Raw genomic sequence first — 18,385 nt, 5'->3', positions numbered from 1 at the left:
GAGTCCTAGGGTACAGGGACCGTCCACGTTCAGTCCAGTGCTGAAAGAGGAGCTGCTCCACAGGAAGTGCTCACAGCAAGCTTTCAGTCATCAGCCTCACATCTCAGTTTCCTTCAAGTGACACAAACACACTTAAGTAAATCAGTGTTATCACTCAAAATAACTGTGCTGGATGAAAGGACAGTTAATGTGAACCACAGTTTGTATTTAAAGCTTTCATTAAACCCATCTCAGGTTTAATGGTACTCCTGTGTCTGCAGCTCTGTCCAGCTGAAATGGTAAATGGCCTGTATTCGTATAGCGCTTTACTCTACATTCAGTCATCCACCCATTCACACACTGCAAGCTACATTGTAGCCACAGCCACCCTGGGCTACAGCCTCGCACTGACAGAGGCAAGGCTGCCGGACACTGGCGCCACCGGGCCCTCTGACCACCACCAGTAGGCAACGGGTGAAGTGTCTTGCCCAAGGACACAACGACCGAGACTGTCCAAGCCGGGGCTCGAACCAGCAACCTTCCGATTACAAGGCGAACTCCCAACTCTTGAGCCACGACCGCCCCCACTGAACATTGTAGGAGATTACCAGAGGTCTTCCCATGTCACATGAAAACTCAAATACTGCCAAAATGATTCTGATTGGCTGAAAAGATCAGAACACCCTCATGTTAACTGAGGATCACATGATGAAGCTCATGCTGGCTTAAATTTCTCCTCTCTGCAGTTTGCTGTGACTCTTCACTTTCCCTCTGCTGCTACATGTTCACTGGAGTAAGCCTCAAAATTAAATGTGGTGTATGCCAGTGTGCAAAAAACATCCTGGATTTGCCTCATTGTGACTTCCAGTTCCTGAAAAGTAAAACCAGGCTGAAGGATGGTTGGAGCCTGATGTAAACATACCTGAACAAATGAGGCTCAGGAGCAGATTAAACCTTTGAACCGAAGCTCTTTTTCCTGAAGAGATTCAGAACAGCACTCTGCATCCACATTTCCTTCTTCTAACTCACTAAACAGAGAGTTTGATTCGATATGTCAACTTTATTTTCAACATTTTGAATCTTACCTTCCTGTTAGAGCAAAGGTCATATGTAAAGCTCTTTAAGATGAACAATGCAGTCTTGTTTTAAAAAGCAGACAAGCACTCAAAGCAGATTAAAGTTTTTATTCACTTTGACTTTATATTACAGTTGAGATGCAAATGAATAAATTTGGGTAATTAGGCAGATTGTTGTTACAATTTAGTCAGTGATTCGGACTTTTTCAGTTTGCACCTAAAGTACTGTAAGAGATCGATGCACAAATGAGTGAAGGAAGAAAACAACAACAACGACAGAGACAATATGATATGCTTCATCTGATTGGCTGTAAAGTGAAGCAGGAATAAGATGAGAAATGTCACAAACCTGTGACCAGTGTTAGCAGACCAACACGCTGGTGTCATCAGGTTCATGTTGGGAACAAAGCGGACGTGATGTTGGTAAAGCTGCCTGCCTGCACCGAGACGCCGGGCCCAGGGACACGCCCTGACTCGGTTAACGATTAAGCAATGCCCTTCTGTTAGTTAGCCACGACACAGCAGGCCCAGAGTCACAAGCTGCCACAATGATCATGATCCAGATGTGTTACCAGAAAATAAGGCAGCGCTTAAAAAAAAAAATTCCCGTAAACATCCTTTAAGAGATTAACCTAAAATCAATGGAAATTATAAAAAAGAAGCAAAGTCAGAGAAAAGTGTCAACCTTTGCTTTTGGTTCACATTACAGTTCAAACACATTTCATCAGTTTCATTTACAAAACATCAGGATTTTGAGATTTTCCTTATGTCATGTGATTCAGCTGGAGTTATGGTGCCGAGGCGAGACGGTCTCAGCGTCACAGCGTTCACACAACGCAACAGCATCAATCACGAGCACCGCCGAACGCTTTTCCAGAACGCTGCCTTATATCAGCAGGGGGATTATTGCCATTCCAGGTCAAAGACAGGAGGGGCTGAGATTCCAAAATAAAAGACAGGAAGCAGATATTTCAGCACTGAATTTACAAGAGATAAAAAAATACTCGTTGACAATTTAAATAAACTTTGAGATCGTGACAAAAGGTCACATTTTTAAGAAAAGCAGTCTTCGACTGTTACTACTCGTTCTCGCCCACATCCAGCGGGGACTTCCTGTTCCCGGAGCTGCATCACCATTTCTAAAACACTATTTCCAGCTTTCTTTTTTAATATTAGCCTCGTTACCAAGACCAAGGACTGCAAGAAAACCCGGAGCAGCTTTGGGGCCTGAACTTGGTGTGATACAGTCGTCTGCAGCAGGCTCCATCCTACCAAAGCACTAACAAACACAAAGCTGCCCTCAGCTGAGAGTCGTGTAAGAACGAGTTGGGATCACGCACAGAGCTTTTTCCTACAATCTTAAAACTATCCTTAGGGAATCATCTCAGCTTATACCACAAGCACATCGTGTATTAATCAGTGCAGCACGTCCCTTCTGCCAGCCAGCCAGCCAGCCAGCCAGCCAGCCAGCCACACACACACACACACACACACACACACACACACACACACACACACACACGCACACACACACACACACACGCACACACACACACACACACACGCATACACACACACACACACACACACACACGCACACACACACACGCACACACACACACACGCACACACACACACACACACGCACACACACACACACACACACACACACACACACACACACACACACACACGATCCCTTCACAGTTATAATGGCTGATTTTCCAATTGTTACCCAGTTAGAAATGAATTCCTCACACGATCAACTTAAAATCACTGACCTAAGCTAACAACAGAACAATGGCACTGGAGTCATCACGACAAATCCAAATGTAGAGAAAAGCAGACGGGCGTCTGGAAGGATGATATGGCAGCTCGACGTTTACGAGGACAGAAGCAGCCACGGTGAAAGACGACAGGTCAACGCCGAGGTCGACATCGATGAGCTCGATCGTGTCCAAGATCAAACAAGCCATGGCTGAGACGGGATGAGGAGCACGGTGGCACTAACATTAAGCTGTTTCTTACAGTAAATACCTGAGTTAGACATGTTTAGACAGTGGTATGAACAACAACGGTGGAGCAGGCCCGCCTCATCCCTGACTCACGTCTGCTTTCCAGCCCTGCTTTAGGAATCTGACGCCACACTGTAAACATAAATGAATCCAGTTAAGCCCTGTGAATGATAAGATGATCAGGAAGTGTCAGCATGAGCAGTGGAGCTTTAGGTAGTTTACAGACAGACTGCATAGAAGTCACCACAATCCTGACCCTGTGAATCCAGGAACAACAAAATCCCTCCGTCTGCACAGCTGCCCGGAAACATCAGGACTGAGGTGGTGGGTGGATCTGTGGTCTGCAGCTCGCTCTTGAAAGCGAGACACCGCAGAGCCAGCGTTATCAGAGGTACGGTCGACACCTTCCCATCCTTTTACACTACGTGCCGTCACAGTTTCACTGGCCGTGGCATCAGATACTCAAACCACTGATCGCTGAGGTCAGGTGACCCTGTGTGAGCATCAGTGAGCTGCAGACGCGGCGTGTGAGGTCCTAATGCCTTCATGGGTTGGTTAGTGCATGTCGTGCTGAACACAGCTGCCCAGTCGCCTCCACTGCACACACACAGTCAGGTGAGATGATGCTTCGTCGTTTCAGCAGGAGGCGGGGTTTGTTTGAGCGAGCTCTACGCTGCATCACACAGGATCTGCTCCAGCACCGTCAGCAGGCGCTTCAGGCCGTAGATGTAGCCGTGATCCTGGCTCTCACTCGGGAAAACATGAGCAAAGTCGATCATCCTGACCTCCACGTCTCCTGCGCCGCTCTCCGTTTCGTCGCCTCCTCGGTCCTCCGCCTCCTCCCCGCTCCTCCTGCCGTCCTCTCTGTCCACATCCTTCTCTTGCAGTTGGGATTTGTTTCCGTTCCCATTAGGTGGTCGTTGCAGCTCACGCGACTGTTTCCATGCAGAGTTGTCCTCCTCACCCGGTGCTGAGACGCCGTCTCCAGACACGGCGCTCACAGCACCACCGTCTCCCCTGTGACCGTCCTCACCTTTCCTGCGATTGGAATAAACAGCGTCCAGGCTGTAGTCCCAGTGCTCTGCCACCTGGATGTTGTTGTTGTTGTACTCGGCCACTTCCTCTCCTTGCCCCAGCTTTCCCTGTCGGACTTTCCGCTCTGTGCCGCCTTCACCTGATGACAAAGACGTGGGTGTTTTTAACATCACAGTGGGGCTGATGGATGGACTGCTGAGGAGGGACGACAGGGAGGATGAAGAGACAGAGGAGGGCAGGCCCTCGTAGACAAACAGAAGGGAGCTGGCATAGAAAGTCAGCTGGTGCTGGGACTCGAACCAGCGAAGGATCCGCTGCACTCTGCGGATGCTCGCCGCCACGGCGTCCTTCCTCAGGCTAACTCCATTATGGAAGAATTTAGACAAGCCTGGTGGACAGGAGAAGACGTTCAAAAACAATAACACCAATAATAATAACAATAACACACAATAACTCAAGCGCAGCCTGTGTCTCCACTATGTGTGCCACTGTAACACATTACTGTAATCACGCTGCACACTGATATGTACACCATGCTAACACAGGCCCGATCAGAAGTTTCACATCAGCTGAAAAATGGTACAAAATCCTATTTTGCATGTTTGAATCTTAACAAGGTTCCAGGAAGAAATGAGAGAGACACAAACGAGGTTTAACAATATCAGGCTGGAGCCCCTTTGTTCCTTCAGACCTGCCTTTGACTGGCACAGACTCACACAGCGTCCACATCCCAGCACTGAGATCGGGTGAATGTGGAGGAGCATTCAATGTCATGTTCAACAAACTACAGCATGATATGGGCTTCAGGACATGCTGCGTGGAGGAGTAAAGGCCCTGTTTAAATTTCATCAAACATACAGTCTCACACACATACATACCATCTTTAAGAGTGTCCTTAACCAATCCTCTTCCATAATGCTGATCATAGGAGTCGAAAGTGTCCGTGCACACCTTGTACACCTGAGAATACAAGAAAATCTCACATTAAAACAAACGTCTGCATTAGTTTTGGTTTGAAACACAGTGTCACTGTTCTCAGAGTCACTTATTCAGCAGCTGGCAGCAAACCAGAATGTTCCTGGACTTCCTGCTGAGACGGCACAACAACATCTGTGAGCTGTGACGAGGCCTGATCGGTCAGGACTTTGTGATGGATTTCAAACTGATTGAAGACAGTGGGCCAATGAGAGAACGGGACCTGAAGGCTGCCTCCACCTAGTGGCCCAGAACTACACAAATGTGTGTGCGTGCGTGTAACTCTGCAGCAGTGGTTCGAGCTCAGACGCTTCTGTTAATGTGCTGAATGCAGAGTTACATACCGACACAGCTTCAGAGCCGTGACTCAAACACTGAGCAGCTCTTTCAGACTGACATTTCTGTCCACAAACCCATGCAATGCATGCTGGGAGCCTTTTACATCTGCAATCCCATGATCATGAACTATAAGGGGATTCACTACAATCTAAAAATCAAGACAGCCATGACAAAGATTCCACAAATTAAAAACAACCCTCAAAATGCATTTAGAGCCAAGCTAACTGAATCAACTGTCAGAGATTTATTTTAGCATAATAAGACATGCTGTCTTCTGTTTCCGTCATCAGGAAGAGAGTGATCAGCAAACAGCAGCATCCTCTCTACGTAAACAACTGAAGTAGACAGGAACGCCCTCAGATCAGTGCGCTAACCTCTGATGGTAGCAGATCGTGATGATGCAGACCCACACCGCTCCTGTCAGTAGCATACAGCGCCACTGTAATGCTGATGAATGTTTACAGCATTTAGAATCAGTCTATAGAGAGCACTCTAACTTTAGCATTACTAAGGTATTAGAAAAAGCTTAATTTATCATTTATACAGCATTACTCCTCCATAGTATGGCTTTCATAAACACTCATATGATTATGACTGTGACGATTACCAGCAGTGATAACTGTACACAAGGGGTGCAACGATACTCGTATGGATATTGAACCGTTCGATACAGAGCTTTCGGTTCGGTACACATATGTATCGAACAATACAAAAGTTTTAATTTATTTTATCAACTTTCCTTCTGACGATGCTGTCTGTGTGGAGCGCTCAGTGGATCTGCGCTCGACAGTGCAGCCTAGGCGGAGTAGTCGAACGCAGATTCACTGAGCGCAGGGCAAGCTAGCGAGACAGAAGCTAAGCTCCTTGCAACATGGCAAACTGAACCTCCCCCACCCTCATTCAGATCTGACGTTTGGAATTATTTTGGTTTTCATGTGACGTATGACCCTGAAGGTAAGCGCGTCATGGACTAAAGTAAAACAGTATGTTGGATGTGCCACGCAATGCTCAATTACATGGGTGGGAGCTAGTGTGTTAGCGCAGTTAGCTCGTTAGCGTGTTGGCCGTCCAGGCCCACGCACGGGGCGATCAGGGGTAGCTCATTAACGGAGATTTGCCGTGTTGTGGCGTTAACGTCATTTCAGATTAAGGCTGACAGCACTAGTGGGAACACAACAAATATGACTGCACATTTACTCCGACATCCTCGTGCAAAGACAAGTGGAAGCAGACAAAAACAACAAGCAGCATGCTACAAACTTTACCCGAGTCATTTAGACAGCCGTTAGCACAGGATTCTCCTTATGGGGACCTGATATGTTTAATATGCTGCTGAGAATATAGCCCAGAAGAAGCGGATAGTATAGCTTTTATTTTGAAAGAGACATTTCTCTGTAATAAACTCTCTTTTCCAAAGATGAGTGATTCCTCGATCAGATAGATTTATTTTTTTATTACTTTGTTTCAGCAACATTAAATTTAAAAACTGTACTTTTGAGTTAAAATATATATTTATAATTTTAATAAATGACAAATTAAAAAGGCACGAACATTTTTTTGTATCGAAAAAATATCAAACCGTGAATTTTGTGTATCGTTGCAGCCCTACTGTACACGGTGTAACTAGTGTGATGTTATTGTAAAATGTTTCCCAGATTAGCATTTTTAAACCTTTTTGCTTTTACAATAGAACTTTATTTTTACTGAATAATCAGTGTTTGGTTTAAAGCTGCACTAAGGTGTTTGTCACCAGCAGAGGGCAGTACAACAACCTACACACAGACATGACGTTTGGTGATGAAGTCCAACGTTCAGTCCTGTGAACACGCTGTTGTTATTGCTCTAACCGAAGTTTAACGTTTGGGAGAATGAGCTGTGGTGAATTATTTATTGCCTTTCCTCGTTAGCCGTGTTCCCCATTTCAACCTGAATATTAGTGGGCGGGGCCAACATGGGTTCAAGCAACATCTGTATCCCTACTCCAGACCTTCCCCATTCATATTACACCAGAGCCATTAGGAATTAGATTTCTGTAATTCCAGAATGAATCTCCAGTTCAGGCATAAATAATGTTATCTAAAGTTTACACTTTTATTACTTACAGTTTAAGCCTAAAGAGTGGTGCTGACAGATTTCTTTCATTTACTTACCAAAATAAACCGAGACATATTCTTTTTCTTATATTAAAAAATATCTATTATGTGTGGAGCTTCTCACTGGTCCGGCCCACCTAAGATCAAACTGGGCTGTATGATGGAAACTGCTCTTGCAGTGTTCAGTAATATTAGAAAAGAACTATATAAATGGCAGTGCATGTGATACTCATACACTCACATGGACACTGCAAACATGTTTGTTTAACTGACCTCAGTAAAACATGCGTAGCCTCATACTTTAGACCAACACAAACAGGTTTCTTTGGCTCCCTGGGACATGTTTGCTGTGCAGTGTCCCATTGTTCTGTACAGAAGCCTTCTCTGCAGACACCACATGATAAACACTGAGCACTCAGCTAAAGTCCACATGCAGACATCACATTTTATGAGCCGTTTACAAAGGGTGTGGAGCTATAAAGCTGCTGCTCCGTCAGCCCATCGGTCGATGCTAAACACTCTTCACATCATCTAGAAACTTATTACTCATTTCTGCAAAACACATTCATGACGTCTCAGCACTGAATCACACGTATCCTTCCCCTCTTTCATACCGCAACCTCTCTCACCCTGTAAACCGACCGGCCGTCTGTATCCACTGTGAGCGAGACATAACTGAAGCCATAGCGGCTCAAATGTCGCCCTGGTTACCGAGATCTGCATTGGGTGATGAGGACCAGACCTTCAACAGATCCGAGGAACGACATCTGAGATCTCCACCATGAAGGACGCAGTCCTAGAAACAGCAAAGATACTGCACAGGACCCTAAAGCTCCCAGGCCTCTGGCAGAGGATCACGCACAGGGATTTCATTTTTTTACATCTCTGTATGTGTGTGCGTCTCATTCTTGCTACATTTGATCTTAAACAGACAGAAGCAAAGGGGAGAAAATGTATCTAATGTGACAGAGCTGGTGTTACAGGGTTAAAGGGTGCTAAATAGAAAGTTTGGGGAAAAGCCCCAAAATCCAACCTTCGTGTCACCATTAGTTCAGTCTACATGAGCCTCTGTACTTTATGCTCACCTCAGATTAGCCCCAGACACAGAACAAGTGGGCTCTTCACTAGAAACTTGTTTGGCGGCCTTTGCACTTCATGGCTCTCTGGCCTTTGACCCAGACACATCACACCAATAAGAGGAGAAGTGAAAACAAGTTTGCAAAGATCATCAACACATTCACACCACAGCAAAGAAGCTGGAGGTGTGGAAACACTGAATGCAGTCCTGGAGTCAGAGCTCAGCGGTGTGGCACATTCAGATGAATGCTTTTAAACATCTGTTCAAAGACAAACAAAGGACAGTATCAGAGTGAGCATGAAGCCCAACGCTGGCTGTATCACTATCACACTCTAGCCCTAACCAGCACTCCTACTGCGGATGATGACGATGACAAGTTGTAATGGAAACTGATCGACCTGATAAAGGTTTCGCTATGTGACTCTCTTTCAAACAGATAAGCTGTCTCTGTCGTTCCTCTTATCTGTTGGTTTGGTGTGGACAGTGGGTGTGACTGTGTGTGCATGCACATGGAAGCGCCACGCACTGTTCAGCTGATTTATTACAGGGTTAAAGATTAACCCATTTCCAGGTCCACTCCACGGCATTTCTCAGGACAAACGTTACTCGTTTTCCTGATTGTAGTGATTTGTGACCCTGTGCAGCAAAGATATTTCCTCCTGCAGACATCAGCTTTACTAATACTGTGAAAATAAAGATGCGAGTCTGTGTTGGAACCAACACCAGCCTTTCTACATGCACGTTCTTTGTTTGCATGCAAGCAGCCGTCTTAGCAGATGTAACTAGCAAAGGTGTCTAAACGTGCTGGTAAAAAGATGCAACTTTTACAGCCGAGTCAATGCACAGTTGCATTTTACATACTAAGCACCTTCAGCTTCTCTGACACGAAAGACACTGAAACATGTGCGAGTCATAAGATCAGTCAACACATTAGACCCACAGCCTGCAGAACAAGCCCATCGTCCTCCCTCCACCGGCGTGCTGACAGCGGCGTTGGTCGTTTTCCAACTGCACTGTCATGAATGTCAGCATTTAACATGCTGACTGAGGTCTGATGGCAGCCATGTTGCTCTTGGGTTTTTGGAGCAGTGCACTGATGTTGGGGTGAACTTGCCGGGGCCTCCACTCCGACTGGCAGCTGTTTCCTCTCATTACCAAACGTTCTCTCTCGGTGTTTCCAGAGTGATGGGCAGCAACAGCTGCTTCTCTAAGATCACTGCTGATGTTTCTCCTCCACAAACTGCTTTCAGAGAGGTGCTCACACAGTTACCAGTGATATTCGACTGCACCTTCTACTCACCTTCTTAACTCCTACAGAAACACTCGGGGGGATATTTGGCTCGTCACACAAAGACTCTGCATTTGGACTTTTCACACCGACTGATCTGCAGGCCTGTGCGTGCTTTTACTGTCACAGCACCATGACTCAAACTCACCCTCAAGCCAAGCACCAGGAACCCGATCTCCTCCATCAGCGGGTATTTTCTGATCTGCTGTTCCCGTTTCTCCTGTGAGGCATACGGATCATAGCTCCGCTGGCCCAGCTTCACATCCATGATACAGGGTTTGATGAAGTGACGAGTCACATCCTCCAGCTTCAGGTACAGGTCTGTCAGTCACAACAGAAGCTGTTAGTTTGTCTCGTTTTGTCTGATTGTTGGTGAAATGCTGAACGTTCACGGAGCTTGTTGGCATATCAGCGTGAGTTTTATTTTAAAAAATCTACCTCATGTAAGAATACAATGATATGAAGACACACCCGCAGTGCAACACCTACACCAACAATCACATCTGGATGCACCAGGATGAACACGAATCACGTGCTGAAGCTTTCACAGCTCTCATCGAGGCTCTAACATACAGTGGTTTTCTCTTTGACTCTGCGGACAGCTACAGATCCTTACTGAGAGACTGACCGTTTCCTGTTACAGTAAAATGTCAGTGTCTGTACTGGTATTTGGAGCTGGAGGTCCCAGCGTACACTGGGTCCGAAGCTCTCAGGTTTCTGTTTGCTGATCTGAGACATCTTTGCTTACACGCAGGTAAACAGTGTGTGCAGAGAGGAGACAGTTAAACTCACTATTAGCTTTTTTTGTCTTTTGTCCGTAGCGGCTAATGCTAGCTGTTGTCTGTGTGATGCCACAGTACGGCCTTACCGTTGGGCCTGTCAGGAGAGGACCAGGTGCCGTAGTATCTGGGCAGATAAGTCTGGAGCTCGAGAAGACAGGGATCGCAGCAGTCCTCTGCATAAACCTAGGACAGAATGCCATACGATGGTTTATCTCTATGTGAATAAGTACCTGCCAAAGCTTTTACAGTAACTAAAATCATCTCTCAGGACGGCATGAAGAAAAGGAAGACGGTGCAGCAAAGAACTGAACAATCTTCTTTGGTATTAGTGCCTCCCACGACGAAAATAATATTCAGGCTCTTTATAGTAAGTGCAAAGAGGTCAGTGTACTGGAAGCGAAGGGTGGCTACATCTGTTGATACTGGGACTGTTTAAAAAACAGAGAGCAAGCATGTGTTTGATGACACTGCTTCCTGAGCTCAGTAAAGTTTTGGAAACTGGGAGCGATGCTGGTCAGTGTGGGCCTGCTGCTGGGATCCCGTCAAACGACAGCCACACGTTAGCCTCAGACTCCGTCCTGACACAGCTCTAAAGAAAACAGTGAAGCAGCTCACTGTGGCTGCCTGTACTGATAATTCTTCATCCATCCAACACCGGCTCAACTGACCACGAGCTACATCTGACCCGGTGACCCCGGGGGAACTTTAAGCAGCTGGTTAAACAGCTCCACCCGAGATCCAACAGCCTGGGTAGAACATATTTCAGCTTTATTGTGAGACAGCATCGTGCAGCTTCTGAAGGTCACAAGGTTGAGTTCAAGTGTGAAGTCATAAAGGCTACGTTCACACTGCAGGTGAAAGCACATCAAATCAGACTTCTTTGACCCTCTGCGACTCATATCCATCATGGTGACAGTGTGAACGGCACAAATCCGATATTTTCAAATCCGATCTGGGTCACTTTCGTATGTGGTCCTGAATCAGATACATATCTGATGTTTCAGAAAGCGACTGCTGCTTGATGGTCACGTCGCATTAAATCCGTCTTTTACGTCACTGACGCAAGACGGACGCCAACTATCAGCGCCGGAGAAGACATCGCGAACCTTCCTGGCCCTCCAGTGAAACTGTTGGGAACAACGTGAACATTTTATTTGTTCTGTATAATCTGCAGATTCTGACAGAAATCTGCAGCTATCCTTTGAAGCACCGCTCCTCTGAAACAGCAACAAGGATCATTATTAGGTTATCTACATTATTATGTCAATAACAAAATAACTTAAAGCAAAAACTGGGAAACGTGAAGTCCGAAGTCTTTATATTAAGGCCATCAGTCAAACAATACTGTTGCTCTGGGTCTAAACAGAGCGCGTTGTGTGTGACGTCTTCTTTTGCGCATGCGGGCGCTTGAGCGTTCACACTAGAGCGCGTTTGCTGTCGCATTTTATTTGTACTGTGAACGAGCAGACAAAAACATCGGATTTGATCAAAAAATCGGAATTGAGCATCAAGACCTGCAGAGTGAACGTAGCCTAAGTTACACTTGAAATATAGGAGGGAAAAAACCAAGCAAACAAAAAACTGCCCAGGCTACTCTGGTGCTCGTCTGTGACTCACGCTGTAAACCTGCGTCCTCTGTGACAGCAGAGGTGCAAAACAAGGCTGTTAATGCCCTTCATGTACTTACTCAGCAGCATTTATAAGTCTGTTAACTTTATCACCAGAAACATGTTTACTGCTAATCTCCTTAAAATATCCCAGTTTTATTTTGAAAGCATAGCACACAAAGTTTAAAAACAATATTTTGAGACATAAATGTTGTTTTTATTTTTTGGGCCATTTTCAAAGAGACCATGTGACCCGGTACAGTGTGTGTGTGTGTGTGTGTGTGTGTGTGTGTGTGTACCATGCTGTAAAACTGCATCTCTCGTGGACCTCTGGGTGGAGGCTGAAGCTGTTTGAGGACTGTTCCATCTGGATGCTGCAAAATACCTGCAAGAAACACAAAAGACGGCACTGAAAGTGGAAACTTACAAAAATAATCTGTGTGAAAGGCCGATGGCTCCAGGTGCTGCACAGTAAGACGACGGTTTAAAGACACCTTAACAGTTTAACCATAAACAATTCATTCAGCACTGAGCTTTATGATAAAGTTCTTAAATCAAAGGTTTGACAGAAACGCACAGAGAGGAAAAATAAAGTACAACACTTAATGATTCACCACATTTCCACACATGACAAATACGAGCTCTCTGACACGTCACAAACACAGTCTCTTACAGTTTGCTGGTATTTTATTGGTGGGAATGTGTTGTGTTTGGACAATGACGGGCTGTTTCCTGCACAGAGGAAAATAACCACCATCAAGAAAATGTGCACAGACCTGCTATTTCACACAGGCCAAGAGAACGTATTCAGAATGCAAACATCCAGTCAAACGTGTCCTTTTAACCCTCCAGCTCACTACAATTAAGTCGGCTTGTGAGAATAGGGCAGGGCATTCAGGGAATTCAGAGCCAGTGGGTGTGTGTCACGTGGTACAGTCTATGCAAACCTCACTTAAACCAAACATATTTCCGGTCATGACGAAGAATCTTATGGAGACTGTTCGTGTTGTTCGTGTTCACAGCAGCTCAGACCTGAAACCTGGACAGTGGCAGAGGAATCGTTTGCAAAAACACCTTCAACAGCACAGAAGCAGCAGAGGCCTGAAGACACAGTGGGAGGAGATTATACAAGCTCAACTTGTTCTACAACTGTCAAAAGCCGCAGCAGTCCTTTTCTACGCCCGTTAGCTGGAGCTTAAGTGCTCTTTGTTAATATTCATTCTGTTCTTGAGGTTGGTAACTTGCCCAAAGATACTTGACATGCAGACTGGCGGGGCCAGGGATCGAACCACCGACCTGATCAGCAGCTGACCTGCTCGACCTCCGAACACGCCGATGTTACTCTGCTGCCTCACTGACAGTGCACAACAATATTCAGATTAAAGAGGTTCATACGCACACACAAATGTTTGTTTGTTTATTTGTTTAAAACAAATATCCGAGTCAGCCAGCCTGATCAGCATAATCACTGCGTAAACATCTTCATTTATTCCCCATATTAACAAGTTACTGACTGGCAGTAAATCATCCATGTGAGCCGACACACCTGAACGTGAGCAGCCAAACAACAACATCTGATTCGGAGCTAACATTATGTCAGGCTTGAGTCCTGAGAATCACACTCTTCCTCTGACAAACAGCTTGAATACACTCGTATCGTATGAGAGTTCCAGTGATGTTAGAGCCACTGTCAGCTAACAGCTGCAAAAACAGCAGTGCTCAGTATCGCTGTCGCTGGACACTTTCACTGACTCCAGAGTTTTACAGCCTCCTTCAGGGCAGACAGACGTGGACACATATTGACAGCTGAGGTAAACAGCAGACTGACAGCATACACTCACTGCCAATCTGCAATGTACTGATATCTAGTGATGGGATTTTGCCCCTTGTACCTAAATAATAATCCAATAAACAGATAAACGTCTGATTTACAGGAAATAAATAAATAAAGTACTCTCAGTACTCATCCAGAGCAGGAGGTTCTCAAGCACAATGTTTCAGGCTGCAAGAAGCCAATCTCAAATATTTGGTGATTGTGAAACCACACAGCAGCAGATATGGAGTGATGAATGAGGAACACAGAGAGAAGCTGAACTGACAAGAGACGTGCAGCTGCATGAAAAACGTCTTTCTTAAAGCAAAATCTCAAAGTGATGGAGCTGTGAAGACGCGACTACGTCAGGTGGACAGAGCGCGGCTGTACGATGCCTGTGGGCTACGTGATCAAAGACCGCTGCACAACCATTGCTGTGAAACAGGCTGTGGGACACCTTTACAATTACTCTGTTGGATATATTTGTAATAATACTATCAACAGTCATATTGATTCGTGTGAAGCTGGCAACTAATCAAAATCCATCCATTTCTGTCTGACTGTAACTGTGTCATATAAAAGTGTCTCCAGTATTACAGGTACACATCTTTCATACCCTGATAACACTGGTAAAGTAATCCCATGTGTTGACAACACTAAGACAAGTCCAGGTATCTCAGAGTCGAGCTCAAGCTGAAGTGTTCAGCAGTAGTTGCACACCTAAAAACAACAAAACTGCTCAGGCTACACTTGTGTCTACAGCTGACTCACGCTGTGTCACTACTGTTGCACTATGACCCTGCTGGGAACTTGATTCATACTTCAAATTAGGAAATATGTCATTGGTGACAGTAAGTCACTGGGAAAGGAGGATGCTGACACTTATAAATGCTTCTGCCTGCAACCATCATCAAAGTGTTCTCCAGTCATTGTATCACACATAGGGATGGGTATCGAAAACCGGTTCTTGTTGAGAACCGGTTCCCACTGTTTCAGTTCCTTGGAAGTGTTTGCCATTTTTGCAAACGATTCCCTTATCAATTCCAGTCCCCCCGAATGACGTCATCACGTTGCGGAGCGTCATTTACCTGGCAGGAAACACGGCGCGTAAGCAGCTCAAACGCTCAAAAGTTTGGTTAGACTTTACGAGAACGGATGACAACAGGGCAACTTGCAATACTTGCAAAGTGGATGTTTCATTTAAGGGAGGAAACACTACGAATATGCAAAAGCATTTGCTCACAAAACACACGATGACCTTAAATGAATGTCGTGTTTTTAATTCCGCTCCGGACTCGTGAATCTCAACCCAGCAGCAGCGGTAACGTTTGCACGTCCTCTCCCGTTAATGCGGCAGGTAAATAATCAACAACAGTGCATATTATGTTAGCGCGATCTGCCTTATTACAAAACCATTACTGTGCATTTAGTGACCATGATGAGAGAGACAGAGTCTGGCTGGCTCAGATGCTGGCAGCTCTCGCTGCAGTCTACCGGCAGCGTCTCCTTTCAGGCCAGGATAGACGAATGTCACCGAGCAGAGACTCAGTTTGTGGTCAAAGGCTTGAACCCATTTGCCACAGCAGATGCCCCCGATTTTCGGTAAGTGAATGTGTTTAATTGTAGGCAGGGACATTACTGGATATTCTTGTGTAATTGCTACAGAATAATTTATGTTACACTTTGTTATTGCTACAGGAGAATATTTATTTTATTATTTTACATTTACATTTTTTTTCCTGGGGACCCTGGGACGCCCCATTGAAGAGCCGTAGGCTGGATCATTAAGATCTCACTGTTGGGTTTGTAAGGCCATGTTACTCCTAAATTTCTATCTTGTTCAAAGAGAAGATATAAAACAAAGTTCTAAGCTAATCGACCTTAGTGTTCTCCTTTTTTAAAAAGAATCGATAAAGAATCGAATCGTTAAACAGAATCGAAAATGGAATCGGAATCGTGAAAATCTTATCAATACCCATCCCTAATCACACATACAGAAAATATGTTTTCCTGAAATGTTGTGCTATAATTTTGAGTGTATAACGCTCACCCCTACACTGCAGCAAGCGGGACGATGGACAACTTTCTGAATTTTGGCATTTCAACGAACTCTCCAAATGATACTGTAGAGCGCGACGTTTGCAAAGCACAGAGAGAACTGCAAAGAGAAACTGACACATGTGTTCCTATCATGGAAACACTGAAAAAAGGTCCAGTGTGTAAGTTCGCTGTTTGCACACATGGACATTAGACACACGTCTGCTAAACAGTTGATGTCTCTTCTTTGGTGAGCGCGGATTCTATGAGGACAAACAAAGGAGTGAGTGTCTGCATGTAAAGGTGCGTTAACACCTGTCAGGATTAAGTCAGATCTCCGTTTGAATAACCAGCTAACATGAAGTCACACGAAGGCGAGCACAGAGGTGGTTCTGTGGCAGGACCTGTAAGTGCAGGGTGATCAGAGTCGTGTCCGCAGCTGACTTACCCACTTTATCCACTCCATACTTGTGACCCGCCACCTGATGTGACAGCGGGACGCAGCCGTTCAGGTGAGCCTGGCTCTGGAGCCCTGAAGGTGGCTGGCCGGGCTTTTCTTTAGGGGGTGCGCCTCCGGGGAGCCGAGAGGTCACCCCACCCGCGGAGGAGCTGTGGGCCAGCGCGACAGAGGACTCCATCATCATCTGAGGCTGAGTTCTTGACATGTGTTTAAAACCGTGGATGTGCAGTGCTGGGCAAGAAAGTCACAAGCCAAACGTGTCATTCACATGCTGTCATTACGTAAAGCTCAGGCTACAGCCACGCGCAAATTCAACAAACTGTTCCCGGGCACGGTGCCGTCCAGGCGGGGACAGCACAGCGGCTGCGGCCGCTGCTTCGACCCCTGACACGAACCACGCTGACGGGCAGCGTCAGTGAGCGTACCCCCGCTGTGAGCGCCGGGGAACACGGGCTCTAAAGGCAGAGCTGATTTACTGACTCTCACATCTCGGACAGCAGCATAAATACATCCTGGCCACATCCCACTTCCTACCAGTGTCAGCGCACGCAGAGCCAAGGGCGACTTCCGCTCGCACACTCCAAAATAAAGCCGACCAACGTGGATAGATCATTCGGGATACACGGCACTGGCAAAGGACTAAACGTTATTTTACAAATGACAAGTTGGCTGTAGTTTTGTTCCAGTTGTACTCCTCTGTTTAACCCCAGAAGCCATTTATAAGCGTAAACAAAACTTCTTAGGGCTTTTATTATGGCGGTCAAGTCACACAACTTCCGGTCTCACGTTCTCCGAGTTCCGCCAGCTCCACTTCCTTGCTTCAGAGAAGTAAATACTGATGTCGGAGTAAACGGAGGTGCACGACACAGAGACCCTGTTCCACGCAGCAGCGAGTCGGACACGCGGCGTGATCAGAGACACACAGACATGACACGATAACTGTCCTCAGCCCGGCCTTGTTATCGATCCAGCCCATTAGGCTGCTAACAGTCCGTCCTCGCGGACACACCGCTGCTGTTCAAAGCCTTCAGCACGAGGGCCCTGCAGCTGCAAACAGGTCCGCGCGCTGTGCCGCAGTCCTAAAGCACTGATATGAAACGAGGTCGGCAGAGCCTTCCTCGGCCACAGATATCCAGGTCAGTGTAGGCGGCAGCCTCTACGTAACGAGCAGCTCAAAGCCTCCCACACGTTTGCGACACTTGCCAGTACTGTCGCAAAACCATCAATTTTCATCCACGAACGACAGCACGTGCCTTCATTTGCATTTTCCGTGAAATACATTTTACTCTTACGTGACTACATATAAAAAGCGTGTCAGTGTTTCGGTTACAATCAGATATTACTGCGAGTCTAAAAATAAACTGTATTTGTATAACCCCAAAATAGTTAGAACGTGGTTTGAAGAAGACAGTACAAAAGATCAAAATCACAATAAAAAAATAGACTCACATAAAACCTGAACAAATCTGAAGTGAACATAATGGGACAGAGAAAACGAACTGTATAAAATAATATGCCTTTAGCTTAAATAAGTCAGTAATGACATGAGATACACTTTATTTGGGCACAGCAAACATATAACAAGTAGTTTGAACATGTGATGATCAGTGAGCAGCAGTGTGGCTTCATGCTGAGAAAGAGCACTACAGATATGGTGTTTATTATAGAGGAGGTCAGAAAGAGCTTCACTGTGTCTGTAAGGATGTGCATGAGGAGGCCAGGAGTGGCAGAGATATATGTGAGGGTGGTGCCAGAGAGACAGTGGTGAGGTGTTCACGGTGGTGGTGGGATCACACCTGGGATCTGCT

General features: G+C 45.8%; 1 protein-coding gene across 1 annotated transcript; it reads right to left on the bottom strand.

Annotated features, from left to right (window-relative positions):
* Window positions 1–1,148: 1,148 nt before the first annotated feature.
* On the bottom strand, window positions 1,149–17,749 carry ipmkb (inositol polyphosphate multikinase b). Its single transcript, XM_086272190.1, has 6 exons — window positions 16,566–17,749; window positions 12,567–12,652; window positions 10,747–10,843; window positions 10,027–10,199; window positions 4,984–5,065; window positions 1,149–4,493 (listed from the first exon to the last, which is right to left on the bottom strand). Exons 1-6 carry the CDS (start codon window positions 16,780–16,782, stop codon window positions 3,739–3,741), a joined length of 1,410 nt encoding a protein of 469 aa, XP_086128316.1. The 5' UTR covers window positions 16,783–17,749; the 3' UTR covers window positions 1,149–3,738.
* Window positions 17,750–18,385: the final 636 nt, after the last annotated feature.

The sequence above is a fragment of the Aulonocara sp. 'chitande type north' Nkhata Bay genome, linkage group LG18, assembly GCF_057382095.1.
Source record: "Aulonocara sp. 'chitande type north' Nkhata Bay isolate Kocher_YH1m ecotype deep benthic linkage group LG18, A_spYH_male_GT1.1, whole genome shotgun sequence".
Lineage (NCBI taxonomy): Eukaryota > Metazoa > Chordata > Actinopteri > Cichliformes > Cichlidae > Aulonocara > Aulonocara sp. 'chitande type north' Nkhata Bay.
Note: the sequence above shows the minus strand (reverse complement) of the source record. Positions and strands in the feature narration are given on the sequence as shown.

Coding starts and splice junctions, on each gene's coding strand:
- ipmkb (XM_086272190.1), bottom strand. CDS start 16,782: ATGTCAAGAACTCAGCCTCAGATGATGATGGAGTCCTCTGTCGCGCTG. Junction 12,653..16,565: donor GTATGGAGTGGATAAAGTGG/GTAAGTCAGCTG, acceptor TGTTTCTTGCAG/GTATTTTGCAGCATCCAGAT. Junction 4,494..4,983: donor TAAGGACACTCTTAAAGATG/GTATGTATGTGT, acceptor CCTGTCCACCAG/GCTTGTCTAAATTCTTCCAT.